The sequence below is a fragment of the Scardinius erythrophthalmus genome, assembly GCF_964197995.2.
Source record: "Scardinius erythrophthalmus genome assembly, chromosome: 1".
NCBI classification, from domain to species: Eukaryota; Metazoa; Chordata; class Actinopteri; order Cypriniformes; family Leuciscidae; genus Scardinius; species Scardinius erythrophthalmus.
Window position 1 is genome coordinate 56189358 of NC_138221.1, and position 18956 is coordinate 56208313.

The following is an 18956-nucleotide window of genomic DNA, read 5'->3' on the forward strand; positions in this document are numbered from 1 at the left end:
CCTTTCTGATAAAAAGCATTTCAAACCTCTATGCAGAATATGATTAAGACGGTTTTAATACAGTGTCATGTAGAGAAGCACAGTCATAAATCAAACAATGACATGTTGTCCTGGCTCTGGCTTTGCAATACTCTAGCGGCAGCTGTCGCGCAGTTGATCAATAGATGGTGAGATGGTCTGCATGTAAACAGCCAGTGCACTACACTATCTGGTGAGCTGAAGTCCTTATCAATCTTTATTAAACACAAAACTTCCATATTTTTCATCTGATATTTACTTTAAGTCAAACGTATTATCTATATTGTTCTAAGTAGGTTAACCTTGAAGGAACGATGCATAAGCGACATAAATGATTCTTGCACAAAGAAATCCACTGATAAAAATGATTTTGTGGTGAAGTAAATTCAAAAAAAAAATTATAATAATTCTACATGAAAAAGTTAGTTCAGACAAGAAATAAAAAAAACTAAGTAAATTCTGTATTAGCACTTAATTCAAGCGTGTAGAAATTAAAGCGTAAATATTGAATGTTGTAAATAATTAAGTAAAATTACTCAACTTTTCTGATACTGGTGTTCCCATCATGCACTGGGGCTTGAATAATTAATTAGGTTGATTGTTCACTGTTTTCCAGCTGTATTTACACTGTTTTATTATTGCTTGTGTTGCCATTTTGTGACATTTGGAGTTCATTTTCTACTCAAAATGACACATTCATACACAAAAACTATCCATCATTGCATGTTACCGTCATTGTGTATTGTGTACCAAGTATTGAGGTCTCTGTGTTCAGGTGAAATGTTACTTCAAATATGATGTCTAACATAATATCTATTGTGTTATTTACTTAGATATTGCTAATTAAAGTAATACTTATAAAGTGAGGTTAAGTTCATTTAATATTGTTAGAATGAAATGATTGCAAAGGAAACTTCAACTAAATAGATATTACTCAATCTTTTACTGGCCAAGTTAAAATGACTTATTTTCTTTGTTAATTTACTTAACTGAGTTAAGTAGAGTTTACTTAATTCCATATGTGAAATTTGCTTAAAAAATATGCGTGCAAAAACTTGACAAAGATAAATTAAGTACATTTTACTTATTGATTTTTTCAGGGTGTATGCAAATTCTTCCCTGTACTTCGGTTGTAAAACACAGATTGGCTATAGTCCATGTTCACGTCCCGTGCTGAACTCGATTAGGTCTATAGTTTGAGTGGATCAATATCCTCCTTCGTAATCAATAGAGCTTGGCATAAAGGTAGGACATAAATGAATGCAGGTGTACGTACACCACTGACCCGACGGAAGACGCCCTTCTACGAGATTGATGGCTGGACCGTTAAAAAGTAGCATCTGGAACTCTGGTCAAGACATTCATGTCATTTTTAATGAGCACATATGAGACTTATTTTAAAAAGATGCAAATAAGAAGTTCATTTTAAATAAATAAAAATACATGATGGTAAGGCAAGGTTTATGAAGAAGTAGTAATTGGCCTCTCCAGCATCATTACTCAAGAGCATATACTACAGAAAGCAACTAAACCCATAAAAATGCCACATTTCATCCAATCAAACCAGCAACATGCGCTGCCTTTTCAAGCGGCTCGGAGAATGTGGAATACATTAAAGCAAATTAAGGTGAAACAAGACTGAATTAAGAGGGACGTTTTAATTAAACACCACCACAGCCCAGTACAGACATGAAAGGACAGGATGTCACAGGCATGCTGGGATTCAAATTCAGAGGTTTATGGTCACAATAAAGAGCTAGAGCGGTTTACTTGGATTCAAAATTGTGAAATGAAAATGTTCTTGAGTAAATGTTCACTGTTGTCCTCTAGAATGATTTCTGCTGTGTTTACAGTCCATAGATCTGTTGTTTCAATATCAGTTTAAAACATATACCAAAAATAAGAAATAATCTTCATCTAATAATAAAAAGTCTGAGTTATGGTAAAATGGTATGGTAACTAAAATTATAAAGATTTCATTTCAAAAGTGTCCACAAAGTATGTCAAAATGTTTTGACAAGTCAAATGACTCGTTTCATTTTCAATCATAATGCATTGTCCTTAAAAAAGACAATTATTTGACATAATTAGCTGTCATTACCATTTTGAAGCAATGCAATCTTAAAAGGCAAATGTGAAAGAATTGTTTTTTATGCCAAACAATCCTTAACATACATTGAGAATTTCTGAGTTTATTAAAAATACTTTTTTTATGATTTTTGTGACAATGACAAACAGTAGGATATATATAAAAATAGAATAAATGAAACAAAATGTCAATCTTAAAGATCAAAAAGGGCATTTCCATTTTTATTTTAACGAGACATCAGTGGACGTGATTGTCAAGTATATGAAGTAACTTACATGCAAGCGACAGGCGGCACAGAAAATACAATCAAGAAAAAGACATTTGAGAGAGAAAGAGAGAGAGAAATAGTTATTTAGGTGAAAGGAAGAAGATCCCTGGAAAGAAGGCACATTTGTTTCATTAAAAAATTAACTAAAAAAATGGACATATTACATCAGTATTTGGTAATATAACATTTCACCCATGTGAAATGACTTGCTTTTGTGCTTTAGGGTGACATGAATGCTAATGCATGTCCTTAACAGAATGCTTGTGGAGCACATCAGAGGAAGAACCGAATAAGGAAACCACAAACAAGCTCTCATAGACATATTTCCCTTTGAGTCAACCGCAGAAACAGTGTGAAGTCAAGAGCAGGATCTGATACGGTTCTCTTAGATCAGCAGACAGCGCTCTCACAGAGAGCAGCGATCAGTTTACAGTATCAAACACGTCACAGATGATCAAACCAGTCCACCATTGACAAACAACACAAAGTGTCAAGCTAATGAGTCACATTCATATTGCCTGAGAAAACCTGAGGCAGACATGAGATGGGTGGAGCAAAAATACACACACATAGGAAATCATTAAAGACACAAAAAGAACAGTTTAGATTAAATGAAAAACCGGTCATCATTTACTGACCCTCATGGAATTACAAACCTGAATGACCTTTTGTCTGCGCACAAAAGATAAAATAAGTAAATATTTTCTCTTATAATGAAAGTCAATGGGGTCCAATGTTGTTTTGAACTCCAGTGGTGTTTATTTTATGAGCAACAAAAAGCTGAAACATTCTTTAATATCATTTCTTTTGTGTTTTGCAGAAGTCAGTCAGTCAAACAGTTTGGAATGACATGTCTATTGGTGATTAAATGATGAGAGAATCAAAATATTTGGTACAAAAAAAGACCAAAATGTGCAAAAGGCAAAGCAGGGTGGGAATCAGCTGCCGTACATTTGGATTTCAATTCAAGCCAAATTCAAGACAACGTCGTCAGAACTAAAGTGACATTATCATTAATAACTGGTGAGTGTGATCTCTCAGGCACGATGAGGTGCTCCATACTGATAATGATAAATATTTGTCTCTGTAGATCATGAGAAGGATGTGTTCTTTTAATATCAGGTTTATCTTCCCTTCCTGTCCCCCCTAAGGGCCCGTTAGAGAGCCCGTGAGCTCCGGGTAAGACGTCAGTACATGGAGAACATATTGAAGCTTTCAATGCCTCGATCAATCCGCTGATGAACTGAGATTGAACTGCAGGTCTGGGCTCAACCGTGTCACCATCAGTCAGCGCAGTTTACTGTCAGTCTGTTTGGCTCTGACTTGATGAATTTTATGAATAATGTTTTTGGTGAGTCCAAAAGAACAACGAAACACCAGCTCGTTGTTTCTTCTTAAGATCAACCAAATCAGAGGGTGATGAAATCTGTCAAGAACAATGCCACATTCAACCCCAATATCAAAAAGATTTAAATAAGGGCTTATGCTTTGTTTTAACAAAATGGAAGGCTATTTCTTAAGAACACTGCGATTTAAGACGACAATTAAACCACACCTTCCCCTCAAGTTATAATATAATATAAAATTCATTGGGAACAATTCAGAAAATTACATAATATAAACTGGGAATATTATTTACATTTTACATATTTAAATTGTGAAATATTTATACATCAATGTTCACTCTAAAAAGTGCTGGGTTGGTTCAACCCATGTCTGGGTCAAATATGGACAAACCCAACTGTTGGGTTTAAAAGTTTAACACGGCCCCTTTAGTCGATAATTGTATCCCTTGTTAAACTCATCTTTGATCACCAAAATTACATATTTAAGTGTTTTTTCCTTGATTTTTTTTTAAAATAGCTTGAATGTAACCCTGCACGCTTGCCTCATTTAGTACAAGCGGTTCTATGAATATGCAAATTAGCCCCGCCTCCACTCACTCGCACCAGCTCAGAGATCCACTGGTTGACAATCACACGTTGACCTGATTGGTTACAAGATAGTTTGTGACGTCAGAAACACCAGCGATTTCAAACCGTGATTTTGAGACTGTCTTTGGTTCTCTGCAGTTTTAAGGAGAAAATACTCAGCAATGGTGTTGACTTATGAATTTGCACATTATTTGTCTTAAAGCATATTAAAAACACCACATAGACATATAAACAACGTTAAAAATGTTTTTCACCAAAGGGGGACTTTAAACCAATGGTTGGGTTTGTCCATATTTGACCCAAACATGGTTGAAACAACCCAGCATTTTTTAGAGTGTAGTATATCTTTTTGCCTTTATAGATGGTGTTCTTTTTAATTAAAGTCATAAATTACTCACTGTATTATAGTATTTTAGTAGTTTTGCTGTATTTTTTACTATATTGCAATAATGAGAACCATTATTCAGAACAGAATTTGGTGTAAATGTGCTTGATTGTCATGTAAATAACATCACATATTCAAATACGTTTGCTTTTGGGGTGAAACATGACCCAGGCATGTTTTCATGAGATTCACCTGACCAAGAACACCTTAACTTAAACAACTGAAGTAGCGTTTTGAACGTATTAAAACTGTGGATTAGTGAGAGAAAAGTCTCACGTTAGTCCTACTGAAGTAATGCCAAAACCTCTTTTGGTCCCTTTTAGACACTGAATTAAATTTCAGCTAATGCCATTCTTATAACATTAGACCCTAACAAACACCCTTCAAAAATCAAAACAAAAACGCAGCTTGACAAAACAAATCTGCTTTTATACTCAGTTCTTGGTTTCTGTAAGGACAATATTAGCCGTTACAAACATTAAACAGAACGTTGCCCACAATATCACAAACCAAACCCAGAAAGCATGATGGAAAGGTGACCGGTGCTTATTCACCGCATCCCTTCCAAACACGGGTTCTAGATGACGCCGACTGAAATACACCAGAAAGGCCGGGATCATATATTGAATGCCCGTTCCGGCATATGCTCCAGTAATACCCACAAGCGACTCCAGATCGTGAGTACAGAAGGCCACGATAATGGGCGGCACTAGAGTAATGAGTGGGAAGACGATACGGTCCACCACCCAAGGGTACGTGCCGCCATCCCGATGGAAGAGAGTTTTCCAGTTGTTGCGTAGTGTGACGGCTATTATGGGAAAGTTGGTGCTAATGGTGAAGACGGGAAAGAGGCCCAGGAAGTAGCGCAACACTGGAATGCCCAAAACGTCACAGTTATCTGTGAAGTTTAGAGTGTACATGTCACGCAGGAGAGAGCTGTCGAAGCAGAATATGGCTGTGAGGGACAGCAGGGCGTAGAAGCACAGGATGAGGATGTAGTCGGCCATGACCAGGGCGCTCATGCGCTGCTTGTTGGAGATGGGCGTCACGAGTGAGGGCAGTGAGTGCTGGCACATGAATGAGTAGACACAGACCCCGAAGAGGTTGGGCACACCCGAGACCTGAGCCACAGATGGGCGGCCCTCACTGTGCCCCTTGCCAATGCGAATCAAAGCCAGGATGATCATCATGGTGAATGCTGAAAGAGAAAGAGAAACAAAGAAAAAAAGGAATTAAAACTCATATATAAATAATTATATAAAATTATATTATAACATAGACGAATTTATAAACAATGTAGATAGTGCTGTGCATTTATCTCATACACACAAGTGTGCCAAGTTGAGATGATTATTTGTTAACACTGGCCGCCTAAAGCCGATTTTTAGGCACATCAGACTCAAATCCATTTAGTTTTTTTGTAGCCTCAATAGCGCAAAAAAAGAAGCATGAAATTAGATTTTTACTAAATCAGTCCAAGTCCATTGTGGCTTGAAATCCAGTTAAATTGGATTTTTGTAGATCCGTTTCAGCATGAACTGTACAAAGCTCCATTCCCATCAACTAGATATGGATGTGGGAAAAAGTAAAGTCTCTGTTGCTTATGTTTCCTGCTTTATGAGTTGCCATGATGGACGCGGAGCAGAGGCCAAATCTCCAGTTCTGGTCTCTCCACATCGACAGCTTGCTGCTTATAAACAGGGTCTGCATTGGAAGCCAATGACGCAACAACTTGAGTCTGTAAACACTGGCATGACGCACATACTGTATCCCGTGTTAACCAACCATGGGCCAATCAGCTATAAAAATCCGAATTTAAAAGTTTATTTAGCCATGCAACATTAATAGTAATGCATTGGTATAAAAAGTTGACTTTGGGTCATTTTAGAACAGTGAAACAGAAAAGAGACTTCTGGAACCATGATTACACAACCAATGTAAACATTAGAGGAAATTAAGTGCATTGTCCATACAAAGAAACCAGTCTTAAAAGATCTTAAACCATTTGTACAAGCTTCCACCATGTTGCAAGCTAGCACTGTATTCACGCACACACATGCACCAATGGGCATACATTATTAACCCTGAACTCTGGGTTAGGTTTGACTAATTGGTTTGCACACAAAAACAGCCACATGTCAGAATCAAATAAAGCCCTTTTATTGAGCAACTTTATTATTAAGTCTATTAATTCTAATCTTTTCGCCTTATTCAAGCTCTTTGTTATTTCTATAATTTTGAATTGATAGAGAAAAATGCTTGTCTTCCTGTATTTCTAATCTGATCAATGTTGCAATCAATGCTGAACAAGATGAGATTGTTAAGTATCTAATGGGCTTCTGGAAAATGCTGAGCTGGTTGGAATGGACCAATAACTCCCCAAGGTGATGCATGGGCAACCAGGTAGAGCGAGAATCCGGGTAGTAAAAACCTCAAAAGACTCCACCATTTATTATCTCTAACTTCTAGAGAAAAAGAGCTGAAAGGGATAGTTCACCCAAAAATAAAAATTAGCCCACTCACCCTCAAGTCATCCTAGGTGTATATGACTTTCTTCTTTCAGACGAATACAATCGGAGTTATATTAAAAAAAAACATCATGGCTCTTCCAAGATTTATAATGGCAGTGAATTGCTGTTTCTGTTTTTAAGTCCATAAAAGTGCATCTATCTATCATAAAAGTGCTCCACACGGCTCTGGGGGGTTAATAAAGGCCTTCTGAAGCGAATGAAAATATTCATATTTAAACATTTGGTAACTAAACAGAATTGTATTAAGTTTAGTGACAACGTGGTAATGTTTACATGGTACAATGACTGGTAGGCTACTGTTTGTATTATTGCTTAACGCAATTTTCACAATTTCAATTCAATTCTTGGGATTTGATTTCAATTTTGATTCAATATTGACTCGTTTGGATAAATATTAGGTAGGCTACAGAAGACAGCCTACATGTAAATGTTTCTTAAAAAATATCTGTAAACATATGCTGTAAACATAGAGAGAGCCCTAACAGCTTTTATTGTTAAAGTTAAAAATAAATTAAATTACATATAATGCAGTTTTCATTATAATAACAATTATTTAATGACACAAGTAAAAATATAATAACTATGTAATAGTGCATGTTTAGCAAAATCTACTCTCTATAGCTATTTTTCTAGTTAACTAACGTGCTGTGGTCATTAAATGGCTTTCCTGAGGTAAATGTAACGTTCTGTGCCATAATTGTTCTCCTGCTTTTTTATGGACCTCTTTCCGTGGTTGAAAAACACTGATTGATCGATATTATGTCTTAGGGATATATACCTTTCGGTAAGCTGTACTGTCTCTTTAAATAAAAAGTAACAGATGATCGGTTAACTTGAACTGAGGTGCTACAGCGATCAGTCACGTCACATTAACAAGCGCCAAAACGGTATGAATTTTTCAATAAAATGGACAGAACCTGAGAGCTGAGAATTGTTTTCATATCAAAAGTGAATTTTTTTTCGTATCATATCATATTTGTCTAGTCTGCGGATGTGTGGCTTGAGAGCGTGTGAAAAGTGTCAGTTGGCAGCCCTGTTATACTCTTATGCTATGCTATACCATACTACAGGGGTGTCCAGACTCGGTCCAGGAGGGTCACTGTCCTGCAGAGTTTATCTCCAACTTTTATCCTCCACACACCTACCTGGAAGTTTCTAGTATGCCTAGCAAGATCTTGATTAGCAGGTTTCGGTGTGTTTAATTGGAGTTGGAGCTGAACTCTGCAGGACAGTGGCCCTCCAGGAGCAGGATTGGACACCCCTGCTCTACTGGTTAAACTTCTAATCCACAACAAATGGGTAGCTATTAAAGAAGTCCCAAAGTCCCAAAAGAAGCAGATATTCTTGTTGTAGAGCTGTGTCCTTCCCTCCTCACTAAAATACTATCTGTACCAGTCCTCAGCGCCAGGTTAAGGAGTACATGTGGAAATGTGAAATGCTGATCTGATTCAAAGGGGAAAATGGATTGGGTCCTTCCGCACATGTGAGAGTCCAGCTGACGTGCAATTAATCGGAGGAGCTCCCAAGAGCAGTTCTGGCCCAAAGGTCTTCATTAACATTAAAGGTGTCCACACACATGCTCACTCAGTGTTTAAAACAGATGCATTCATCAGGAGTAGGAGTACAACATTCTGGCAGCAAACAAGGGGCAGAGTGCATATGTCACACTAAGTCTATTGATCAAGGGCAGGTTGCATGTAAGGGGAATAAATAATTTACTAGCTACAAAAAATAAAGCACGCAATGGTCTCAAGACATACTGCATGCTGCTTCCCTCGCAATGAGATGCAGTAGAACTACAAATGAAAACCAAAACAGATAATAAAGAGGAGAAAAAGCAGTGACAAACACAGCGAAAGTCGGGTCTAATTTTTACACCAAATCTAGGGATGACGGCGCAGAACAACATGTCATGTGACCATACCACAGCAGTCCTATGCTAAATTAAATATAAATTACAAAAAATACAATACAATACAATATGATACAATGAGATGAAACACTATGAAAATTTCATTTTATGAATATAGTGACCAGAATGATCACAATTTTCAATATTATCATCAAGGTATTGTCAAAATGTGCTGGAAATGTTCAAAAAGTACTGATACACACACTGAAATAATTTCACCAAGTATTATATTAAAAACCAAAAAACAACAAATATATTAGCAGCACTATGTACTTTTTGTTTGCATAACATGCATCTACTAACATGACTAACACTTTAAGTTGACAAAAGTTTTGTAAAACATTTAAGCCTTTAAACCCTTTTTAAGAAAAGGGATGTCAATTTTTGCATTGGTCTAAAAAAAAAAAAAAAAAAAAAAAAAAAAAAAAAAAAAAATGGCAGACAGACTGAGGCCTTGTCCACACTAATACATTTTTTAAACGCATCTTTTTCTCTCTGTTGTAGCCTCCAAAGTGGATACATTTAAAAACAGTGTTTTCGCGTTGAAGTGTGGACTGTGAAAACTGAGGTATTTAAAAACGTTGACGCAAGTTTAGTCATATGACGCATATTGTACCAATAGATATTCATTTATATGCCGGTATTGTGCCTGTTATGTGCTATTCACTTTCACATTTTGCTAAAACGTGTTACTTAGTTTGCACACTTTTCAAATCACAGTCCTGCAAAGATGACAGAAAATGTACTCACATTTGCTGTCCTGCGGCAAAACATGAGAGCAGTCACGTTTTAGACCCAACATATGGGGAGTGAGTGCGACCTGGACGCATCAGTGAATGAGATATTTTGCTAAATAAAATGATCCTGTCAGACGAATTGTGCGATAACTATTATTTACTTTTCCATCTGTATCATCTCAGTGAGCTTTTGTAAGGATTTCCGCATAAGGTGAATTTAGTGTTTTCATTCGTTTTTCAAAAGCTTCTCACCCACACTGATGGAGCGGTTTCAGATGTATCCGGATTAATGTAGACATAGCCTCGATGAAGACGTAAAACCACTGTCTGACATGCATGTCTTTATTGTCACTTTCAATCAATTTAATACAATTTTATAAAAAAAAATACCCTAAAAGTATTAAAAGGAAATAAATAAATAATCTCACTTGACTTTATATCAGTGGTGTTTATTTATTTATTAAATATATTTTTTTATTTTATTCAATCATTTACTGATTATTTATTTTTGTATTATAGAATATAATGCTAGAAATGTACATCTGCATGCTGTCGAAGTACTGTACCATGACAGACATGTCAGCTAAGAAAGGACGGAAAAAAATATACAGAACACAATGCCAAAGGCGCAACAACTGCAATAACAGGCAACCTTCACGTGCAATATGCTTAATATAGCAAAACAGATACACAATAGCTCAACTAGAGGACAAAAGCAGACATACACATTGATGGACCTGGAAATCATTAGAGGAAACGTCAGAGAGTCAGAGTTAATGTAGCCGATGAACCAACCAGAGAGGGTACATGCATGGATGGGATGGAGTGAGATTCAAGATGCATTACTCCTTTTCATAAAAACTGCACTGAAAGAATAGGAGGAGGAAAAAAAATAAAAATAATCAAGGGCACACTTAATCCAAATACTCCTGACATCTCACGACACAACTCAAGTCATTCTATAGGCGCTTAACCTTCAGCACAGAGGCCTTTTGTTGTTTAGGGATGAGATGTGATTGCATCCCGACCCAGCGATTCATCACACGCTATAAATTCCCTCAGTGTACATGCTGATAGCCATTGAAAATGCCACTGGTATCTGTGTCTTCAAGTCTTATTCATCATGCTATGTTTGTATCTGACACCGGTGCCAACAGAGCCTGGGTGGAAAACACCACACAGGTAGATGAGGAAATAAAAAAGGGGGGCAAATAAATTCATGCAGCAAAGTCAAACATGTCCTGGCATTACAATCAAAACGACACTGATTGCTAAAGATTCCCTAGAGAGACGATGTGTTGAGTTTTGAAGGACAATCTTCATTAACAAAGCACCCATGGGATGTTGATCAGTCACATGACCAACTGTGACCATCAAGTATGAATGGAGAACGATGACTGCTGAGAACATTAAGTAGATGTCAAAAACATCCCATCTGTGAAATTATCAATCAATCATCATCCATAAACGTTGTTATTTAGCTATTCAAAGCAACTTACAATAATTATGATTTTGCCAAGTAGGACAGGTTCCTGAATCAACACTCTTGCTTGTCCTTGAACATTCTTATCAAATTTCAGGGATATATACATATTTGTGTGTGTGTGTGTGTGTGTGTGTGTTATATAAATATACAGTAAAAAAATAATAATCTGAATGTCATATATATGACATTCAGACACCGTTCAAAGGTTTTCTCAAATAAATGCTTTTCTTTTAAACTTTCCATTCATAAAAGAATGAAAAAAAAAAATCACATTTTCTACAAAAATATAAAATATATAAGGAGCACAACTGTTTTAAACATTTAAAATATTAGTAAATGTCTGTTGTTGAGTATCAAATCAGCATATTTGAATGATTTCTGAAGAATCATGTGAGGCTCAGACTGGAGTAAAGATGCTGAAAATTCAGCTTTGCCAAAGAAATAAATCACATTTAAAATAAAATTAACATAATATTACTTTTTACTGTATTTTTGATCAATAAAAGCAACCTTGGTAAGCATAAGACTTCTTTTCAAAAACTTTAGTCAAAGTCATACTGACCCCAAGCAATCTCTATATAGTATATTATGCAAGATGATTTATATATTTAAAATCATGACCAAAATTTATTTGAAAAAATAATAAATATTTTTTTTAAATATATAAATAAATGAATTAAAGACATTTTTAAATATAAAAATATTAGTTATAAATAAATATCAGTTATAAATAAAAATGAATGTCTCGCACTATATCGAATATGTATACAGCCTCCCATAGGTTAAGGAGCTTTTGTGTTTTACAGCAATGCTGTTTCAGTGTAAACATACTTTAAAGGTGATGATACACAGGGCAACTTTTTGGGCAATGTTGCCATCAACGGGCAACCAGATGAGACACAGGGCCCACGACCGATCTAAATTATCCAGATAGAAATGTATTGCCCATTTTCAATGGGAAAGTGCCCAAGCAACAATCGCTCGGCAAGATTGCCCAGCAACATTGCTCAAAATGTTGCCCTGTGTATCATCTCCTTTAAGGGGAAAAACCAGTCAACTGATCAATAAGGTCTTGCTCAAGGGTGCAGTGGTGATAGTTCATGGATTAGCCTTCTGGTTCACTACCCAGCCCAGATCTTTAACCCCAATACTACAGCGCAGAGAAACAGTTTCCTCTGTGCTGCCAAAACAGTCACTAGGAATCATAATGAATTGATTTTTTGGACTGTCTTTGTGATATAGTTCTGTTAATTATTGAATATGCTCCTGTAACAGAGGGTGAATACACAGCATACATAAATCTCCCTAATCCCCTAAACTTTATTCTGCACCTAATTTTTAAAGTAATTAAAGTTATAACAGAAACTCATTAAGGAGGCAAATGTGGACATCAATACATAGCAGGCTTAAGGGAATGCAGAATTTAAGACATCTATCTTACCACAATTTAGACAAGAAACCCAGTAGAGAGCATCCACAATATGGATAGCCAAAGCCATTTTAGACCAATTGATGATCCTCTGAAATTTTCAAGCAAATGAGCGAGTGGTTTTATGGTCTGTTAAGGAAAGCGGTGTACGGTAGTTTGTAGCTTGTCCATATTGTAGGCCCTGCTAAATGAGAGACACCAACACATTTTCCTTGAGAGCAATTTTCAGGCTCTATGAGCTGAACCATTTCCTGGGGTATTCATTAAGGCACAGCTATATTTCACCTTGAGACTACACTGCTGCAGAATATCCCACACTGATGCCGTTTCAGACCCAACACCTTTTACAGTATATCTGACCTATAAAAACACATATAAAGTCTGATTTTCAACAAATGCTGGTTAATAAGGGAAAAACCCTTAACATTTCAATTGTACTGCAGCTTTTCTTTAGTGGCAATGTTGTCTATTTGAAGTAGGGCTGCAACTAATCAATAAAATATTAAAAAGGAAAAAAAACAAATTTCAATATCAATTAGTCTGTGCACAGAGAAACACTTTCCAGTAGTGAAAACTGCAACAAAAAAATGAAATAAATGTGGCACATTGCACAATACCTTACGTTTGATAATTATATTCACATCTGTAAATGCTATAAATTCAGAGTATTTTCTTTTCTCGAAAAGCTCATCCTGACAGCAAGCAAATCTTTTGTTAAACTTCAGCTTTGACACACTAAATTAAGCCAAAAGTAAACTTTGGCCGTCCACGTTCCGTGACAGTCCGCGGGACATCATTTCCCTCATCAAGAGGGAATGTCAGCGCACACGGCCCACATGCAGCCCAATTTTTGTGTCCGTGATTGGCGGACAACAGCGCATGCTCAAGGTAAATGTTGAGACAGAAGATTCCACAAGGTGGCAATACACAGTTGTGATGTATTGTGCAGGAGTCGAAGAAGAGTGCGGAAAGAGCGTGACAAAGCAATATGCTGTTCCTTCCAAGAACAGTAAACGAAGCAATATATAATTTTCCATACTTTTTGTTTTGGTTCTTGTTTGTTGCATGTAATGGCGCATCCACTACTTTTCTTATTTTATCCTTCCAAGCAAATATACCAACAAAAAAATGACACGACTCAGTGCTGCCCTCTGATGTCTTAGAGTATAGAAAAGCAATTGTACTGTCATGTCTGGAATCAGTCCATCTGCACTGTACATTTTTACCACACAGCAATTACAGCATTTTGATGAAGATCATAGTTGGCACATCTACACTTAATTCTTTGCATCTATCACCTTTATATATACACACACACACACACATTTCCTTACATTATTCAAATTTATGCATTTGGCAGATGCTTTTATCCAAAGCGACTTGCATTGCATTTAAGTGATTTATTTTTAATGAATTCCCTGGTAAACGAACCAATGAAACTGTTAGCACCATGATCATCTGTTTGAGCTACACGAAAATATGTAATGACACAATGTCTTCAACCTGAACAACACAGATTCTGAGTCGAGCACCTTGCTCTAGCACGATTAACAGTAATGCAGTCTCCAAGAAACGTTGTGCAATGCAACATGAAGTCATAAATCTCCAGTGAGTAATCACACGCTCTTTGTCCGTTCCTCAACGCTCACACTAAATATGAATTAAAGCGGCAACCTCACTGACTCATTTCGCTCTCCATGTCAAACGCTGATAAATGTTCTCTACTTCAGTGCTGAGAGGAGGTGATCCTTCCCATTTAAATTACCCCTGCATTAAAACCGCCTTTAAATAATGCATACAAAAATGCACAGCTTTGCATACAAAGACAAGATGCCATATCTGTGTTCCTGATAAACAAGTCACTTCATGCATTTCATACAAGTGGTTGTGAAGGGCTACGGGTTCTGAGACTGCTGAGGTTTTATATATATGTGCCTAGATGAGTAACGACACACAACAAGCAGTATTAAGTCAAGTATGATGCTGTTATGCTCATTGAGCTAATAATTGAGCTCCGCTTTCTAGCACGCAAGGTTCAGCAGAGTGACGGCGCTGGCAGTAGATGGCATTGAGTCTAAAACACAAAGTGGTTCCCTTGGCGCCAACTGAACCGAATCCTACTTACCACATCTCATTTGACACAGGAGCAGGCACGGTCTCTCCTCCTGTGCATTATGGGTGAAAAGGCACACAAGGGACGTGCCTGCTTGTCCTGCTGTCTGCTGTGAGTAATGACTGAGAGCAGAGAAGATCATAGGAAAAAGCACAAGACTGGAAAGGGTGAATGGAAAAAGCAAAAGATTTGATAGGCGACTGGTCAACCTATTGACCAACCCATTGACAAATCTTTAGAATCAGCATGAGAAGTTTGTCTGGTTCAAAGTGAACAGCGAAGGATGGTTGCGCTAATGTACAGATATGCCGATATTCATTGACGGAAGGGAAAAATGTGGAAAAATTTTGACAGCTTTGGTTTCGGTGTAAAATAATAGCGCTATATATGATTAATCGGTTAGTAAGCTAAGCATATAAAGAATAAAAGTACTGTCACATTACAAAAGAAACCCTATGAGGATGGCCAGGGCCTGAAAGCATCTTGTATCACTCTGAAGGGGTTTATTTTGGGATAATGACTGCTTGGCAGTACATTCTCCCTGTTATTATCAAATAAATTAAATGGACATGGGATATTGATTTGAGATCAAATTATCGTATTCTGTGGGAAGAAAGAGGCCGTGGAGTGATACGAGAGACATGAAACTAGCACCAATATGTAGGAAATTAGTTGCCAAGGAAAACAGTGACTGACCAATCAGAATCAAGTATTCCTTGGAGCTGTGTAATAAATAAACAGTCTTGAAATAGTTCCAATAAAAAAAACACTGTTTACAAAATAAAAAAGCACTTTATATCCACTGCAAATGTTGGTCATTATAACGTCTGTGCAGAAATATACAACAAACTAAACATGCTTTACTGTGTGTTAGATATTAGGGATGTGCCCGTAGCCGAATACGGAAAGGAAACATTCTAAAGGGACATGGTGATGGGAAAAAAAAGAGATAGGAAAGAAAAAATTATTTCAATGCTTTTGCATTCTCTCCCAATTATATAGTTGGGTTGTTATATTGTATATAATTTGCTGGCACCAGAGAGCTGCTATCAATATGCGGGGAATTGAAATTCCTGAATTCACGATCACCTGTACTCCGTGTATAGGGAGCGGCGGTACTGACCAATATTTTAAAAGATACGTTTTTTTTGTCAATGATGCTCAGGATCTGTTGCGCATTAAATCATCCAGCATCGTCCTTCCAGTCATTTCTCCATATTATCTTCACGTTATAAGTGAAATCTGATGAACTGTAACCAACTACTGCAACAAGCCTAACCATGTCCCTTTAGGCTTTAGACTTCAGGCACATCCCTATGGCAGCTGTTCTCTACCTGGTTTCCTCTTCAGGGATAAATTCCAGTGGCTCAATCTATGGTGAGTCTATGGTAAAGTAGTCATTTTCGCTTGACTTTTAAGCTCCATTAGCATGGATAGGCCTTTTTTTAATTTTATTAATTAGAAACTGAGATCATTTGTGGATTACTCTGCACATTAAATGTCCAAATGTTTGTTAATGAGAGTCAAAAGGAACTAAAACCCTTGACTATTACTGGATCACATTAATTCCGGTCTAAAGCTTAGACAAGATTTGTTGTCTTTTTGTTTTTTTTGTCCGAGAGAGATTTTTTTTTCTACCCGGAAGACTGATTAACAAGTAAACCTGAAGTAACCCTTGCAGAATACCTGAATAACCTTGTAAAAAAACAAACAAAAAAACAAAACAAAAAAAAAACAAGTAGGGTACTACTTTGCATAACATTATAAAATTTTGTGCAATAGAAATATAAATATATCAAACATTTATGGTGGTAAGTAATTAGCAAATTGAAGAAGAAATTTGATATTCAATTTAATGTTGTAAAATGAGTTTTTATACTAAGCAAGATTTCAATTTTTTACAGCCCTAGTTTTAAGAGTGAATTTAAGACATTTCAATACTTTAGGGCCCACTGATCCCCAAGTTCTAGATCTGAACGGCTCTAAATCACACTTTAGACTACAATGTGAAGAATGCATTATCAAATAATTACTTCAGCTCTCTGGAGGTTCAGAACAGGCGAAGGAAAAACAGCTATAGAGAAAGATAAGAGTAGCACACATATAAAAAGATGACCACTATTCTGCAGGGCATCCATGATACATCCCTGCAAAAAGAACAAAAACTGCAATACAAAGCAAAAAGAAAACAGCAACCAGCTAGACCAGTGATGGCTTTTGCCGAGTGGAATCATACATAATACATGCACTGTGCAAATGACCCCATATTGATTCAAATGACTAAAAGAACATGAAACAGGTTCAGGAAAAACAGTTTGAGAAATAACAGCAGTTCATCACCTGCACTGAGCAGTTTAATGTTGCTGAAGCAAGCAGGATGTGCTACTTCACCCCTCAGGTTATAGTGCCCTTAAATGAGCAATACATTAAAACACAGATGGCAGAAATATGGGTGCACATGCTAATCAGCAGATTTCTGTAGTCTGTCGATGCATTTCTTGATACATAAATTTTGAGTAATTGCTATACAATGCTGCATAGCACCACTCTACAAGCATTACTGAAAACTACGCAGCTAGAACAACTGCCTTTATTTTTTTGCCTTGTTAGTGCCTGTGGAGCTGTTAGAAAACGTATCCAATCGCCAATGACTCGCATACACGTCTTATTGTGAATCAATGAGACGAAGAGAAGAGAAAGGTGAGCAAAAGGACATATGGTTGTTTCTTTGAAGTTTCTATGAGCACTGAGAATATTGGCGCAAGAATAAGCATTCTTTGTACATTGTATGTTCATTCACCACTGCATGCACATTAAATGCGATTCAGTGCTGCTGTGATTTGAGAGGACGGTGAGGATGGGCGGTTTTATTTTGGGCCTGTCATCTGGTAACTGACTGCCCAATCACGCCTGAGACGGGCTGTCTAGGTTGAAGTATGAGGGAGACAGGCGGAGACATGGAGCAGGACGCATTTATGATGGAAAGACCCTAGCTGATGGATGGATGGATGGATGGACAGACGGACGGATGGATGGATGGATGGACAGACGGACGGATGGATGGATGGATGGATGGATGGACAGACGGACGGATGGATGGACGGACGGATAGACATATAGGGGTTGCGGATGGATGGATGGACGGACGGATAGACATGGATGGATGGATGGATGGATGGATGGATGGACAGACGGACGGATGGATGGATGATGGATGGATGGACAGACGGACGGATGGATGGATGGATGGACAGACGGACGGATGGATGGACAGACGGACGGATGGATGGACGGACGGATAGACATATAGGGGTTGCGGATGGATGGATGGACGGACGGATAGACATGGATGGATGGATGGATGGATGGATGGATGGATGGATGGATGGATGGATGGATGGATGGATGGATGGATGGATGGATGGATGGATGGATGGATGGATGGATGGATGGATGGATGGATGGATGGATGGATGGATGGATGGATGGATGGATGGATGGATGGACGGACGGATGGATGGACGGACGGATGGATGGATGGACTTGTCCTTTACAGATATTTTTGAAGCTTTAACGAAAATCTACTTGCAGAAACATTTCAAACCTCCTTCAAAACACCATGTAATTTATTTTGTCCATAAGGAAAATCTTGAATGCAATAGGCTATGTTTTGTTGCAACGTAATAACAAAAACATTATTTGTACAGCGTATAAAATAAAAAAGAAATAAATGAAATCAATAAAAAAAGAAATAAAATAAAATAAAATAGTAAGGAACTTACCAATCCATCTCATTACAGAGGTGACGATCTGGAGGTATTTGGTCTTCTGCGCATTAAAAAAGGTGAAGGGCCCCAAAAACAGCGTGAAGACACCCTGAAAATAAATAAAAATACAGAAAACGAGTCAATGAAAGCATAAAAAAAAAATCAAGTCAAGTAGGAGACCAAGGTAGATCTCAGTAGACATAATAGATTGACGAACAAACGTGGTTTCACATGGTACACAGTAGAATATCCAAGAAACATGAACATCTCGACCTAACGTAGACAGA

The 18956-nt window shown here is 37.2% G+C and overlaps 1 protein-coding gene across 1 annotated transcript in view; it reads right to left on the minus strand.

The window, feature by feature from the left end:
• Nucleotides 1-2302: 2302 nt before the first annotated feature.
• The window catches only part of tmem104 (transmembrane protein 104), a 49248-nt gene continuing 32594 nt past the window's right edge, over nucleotides 2303-18956 (minus strand). The window contains exons 9-10 of the mRNA XM_081388447.1: nucleotides 18685-18778; nucleotides 2303-5892 (exon numbers count right to left, since the gene is read on the minus strand). Of these exons, the coding sequence (XP_081244573.1) occupies nucleotides 5129-5892; nucleotides 18685-18778 (858 nt within the window). The 3' untranslated portion in view covers nucleotides 2303-5128. The remainder of the gene's footprint in view (nucleotides 5893-18684; nucleotides 18779-18956) is intronic.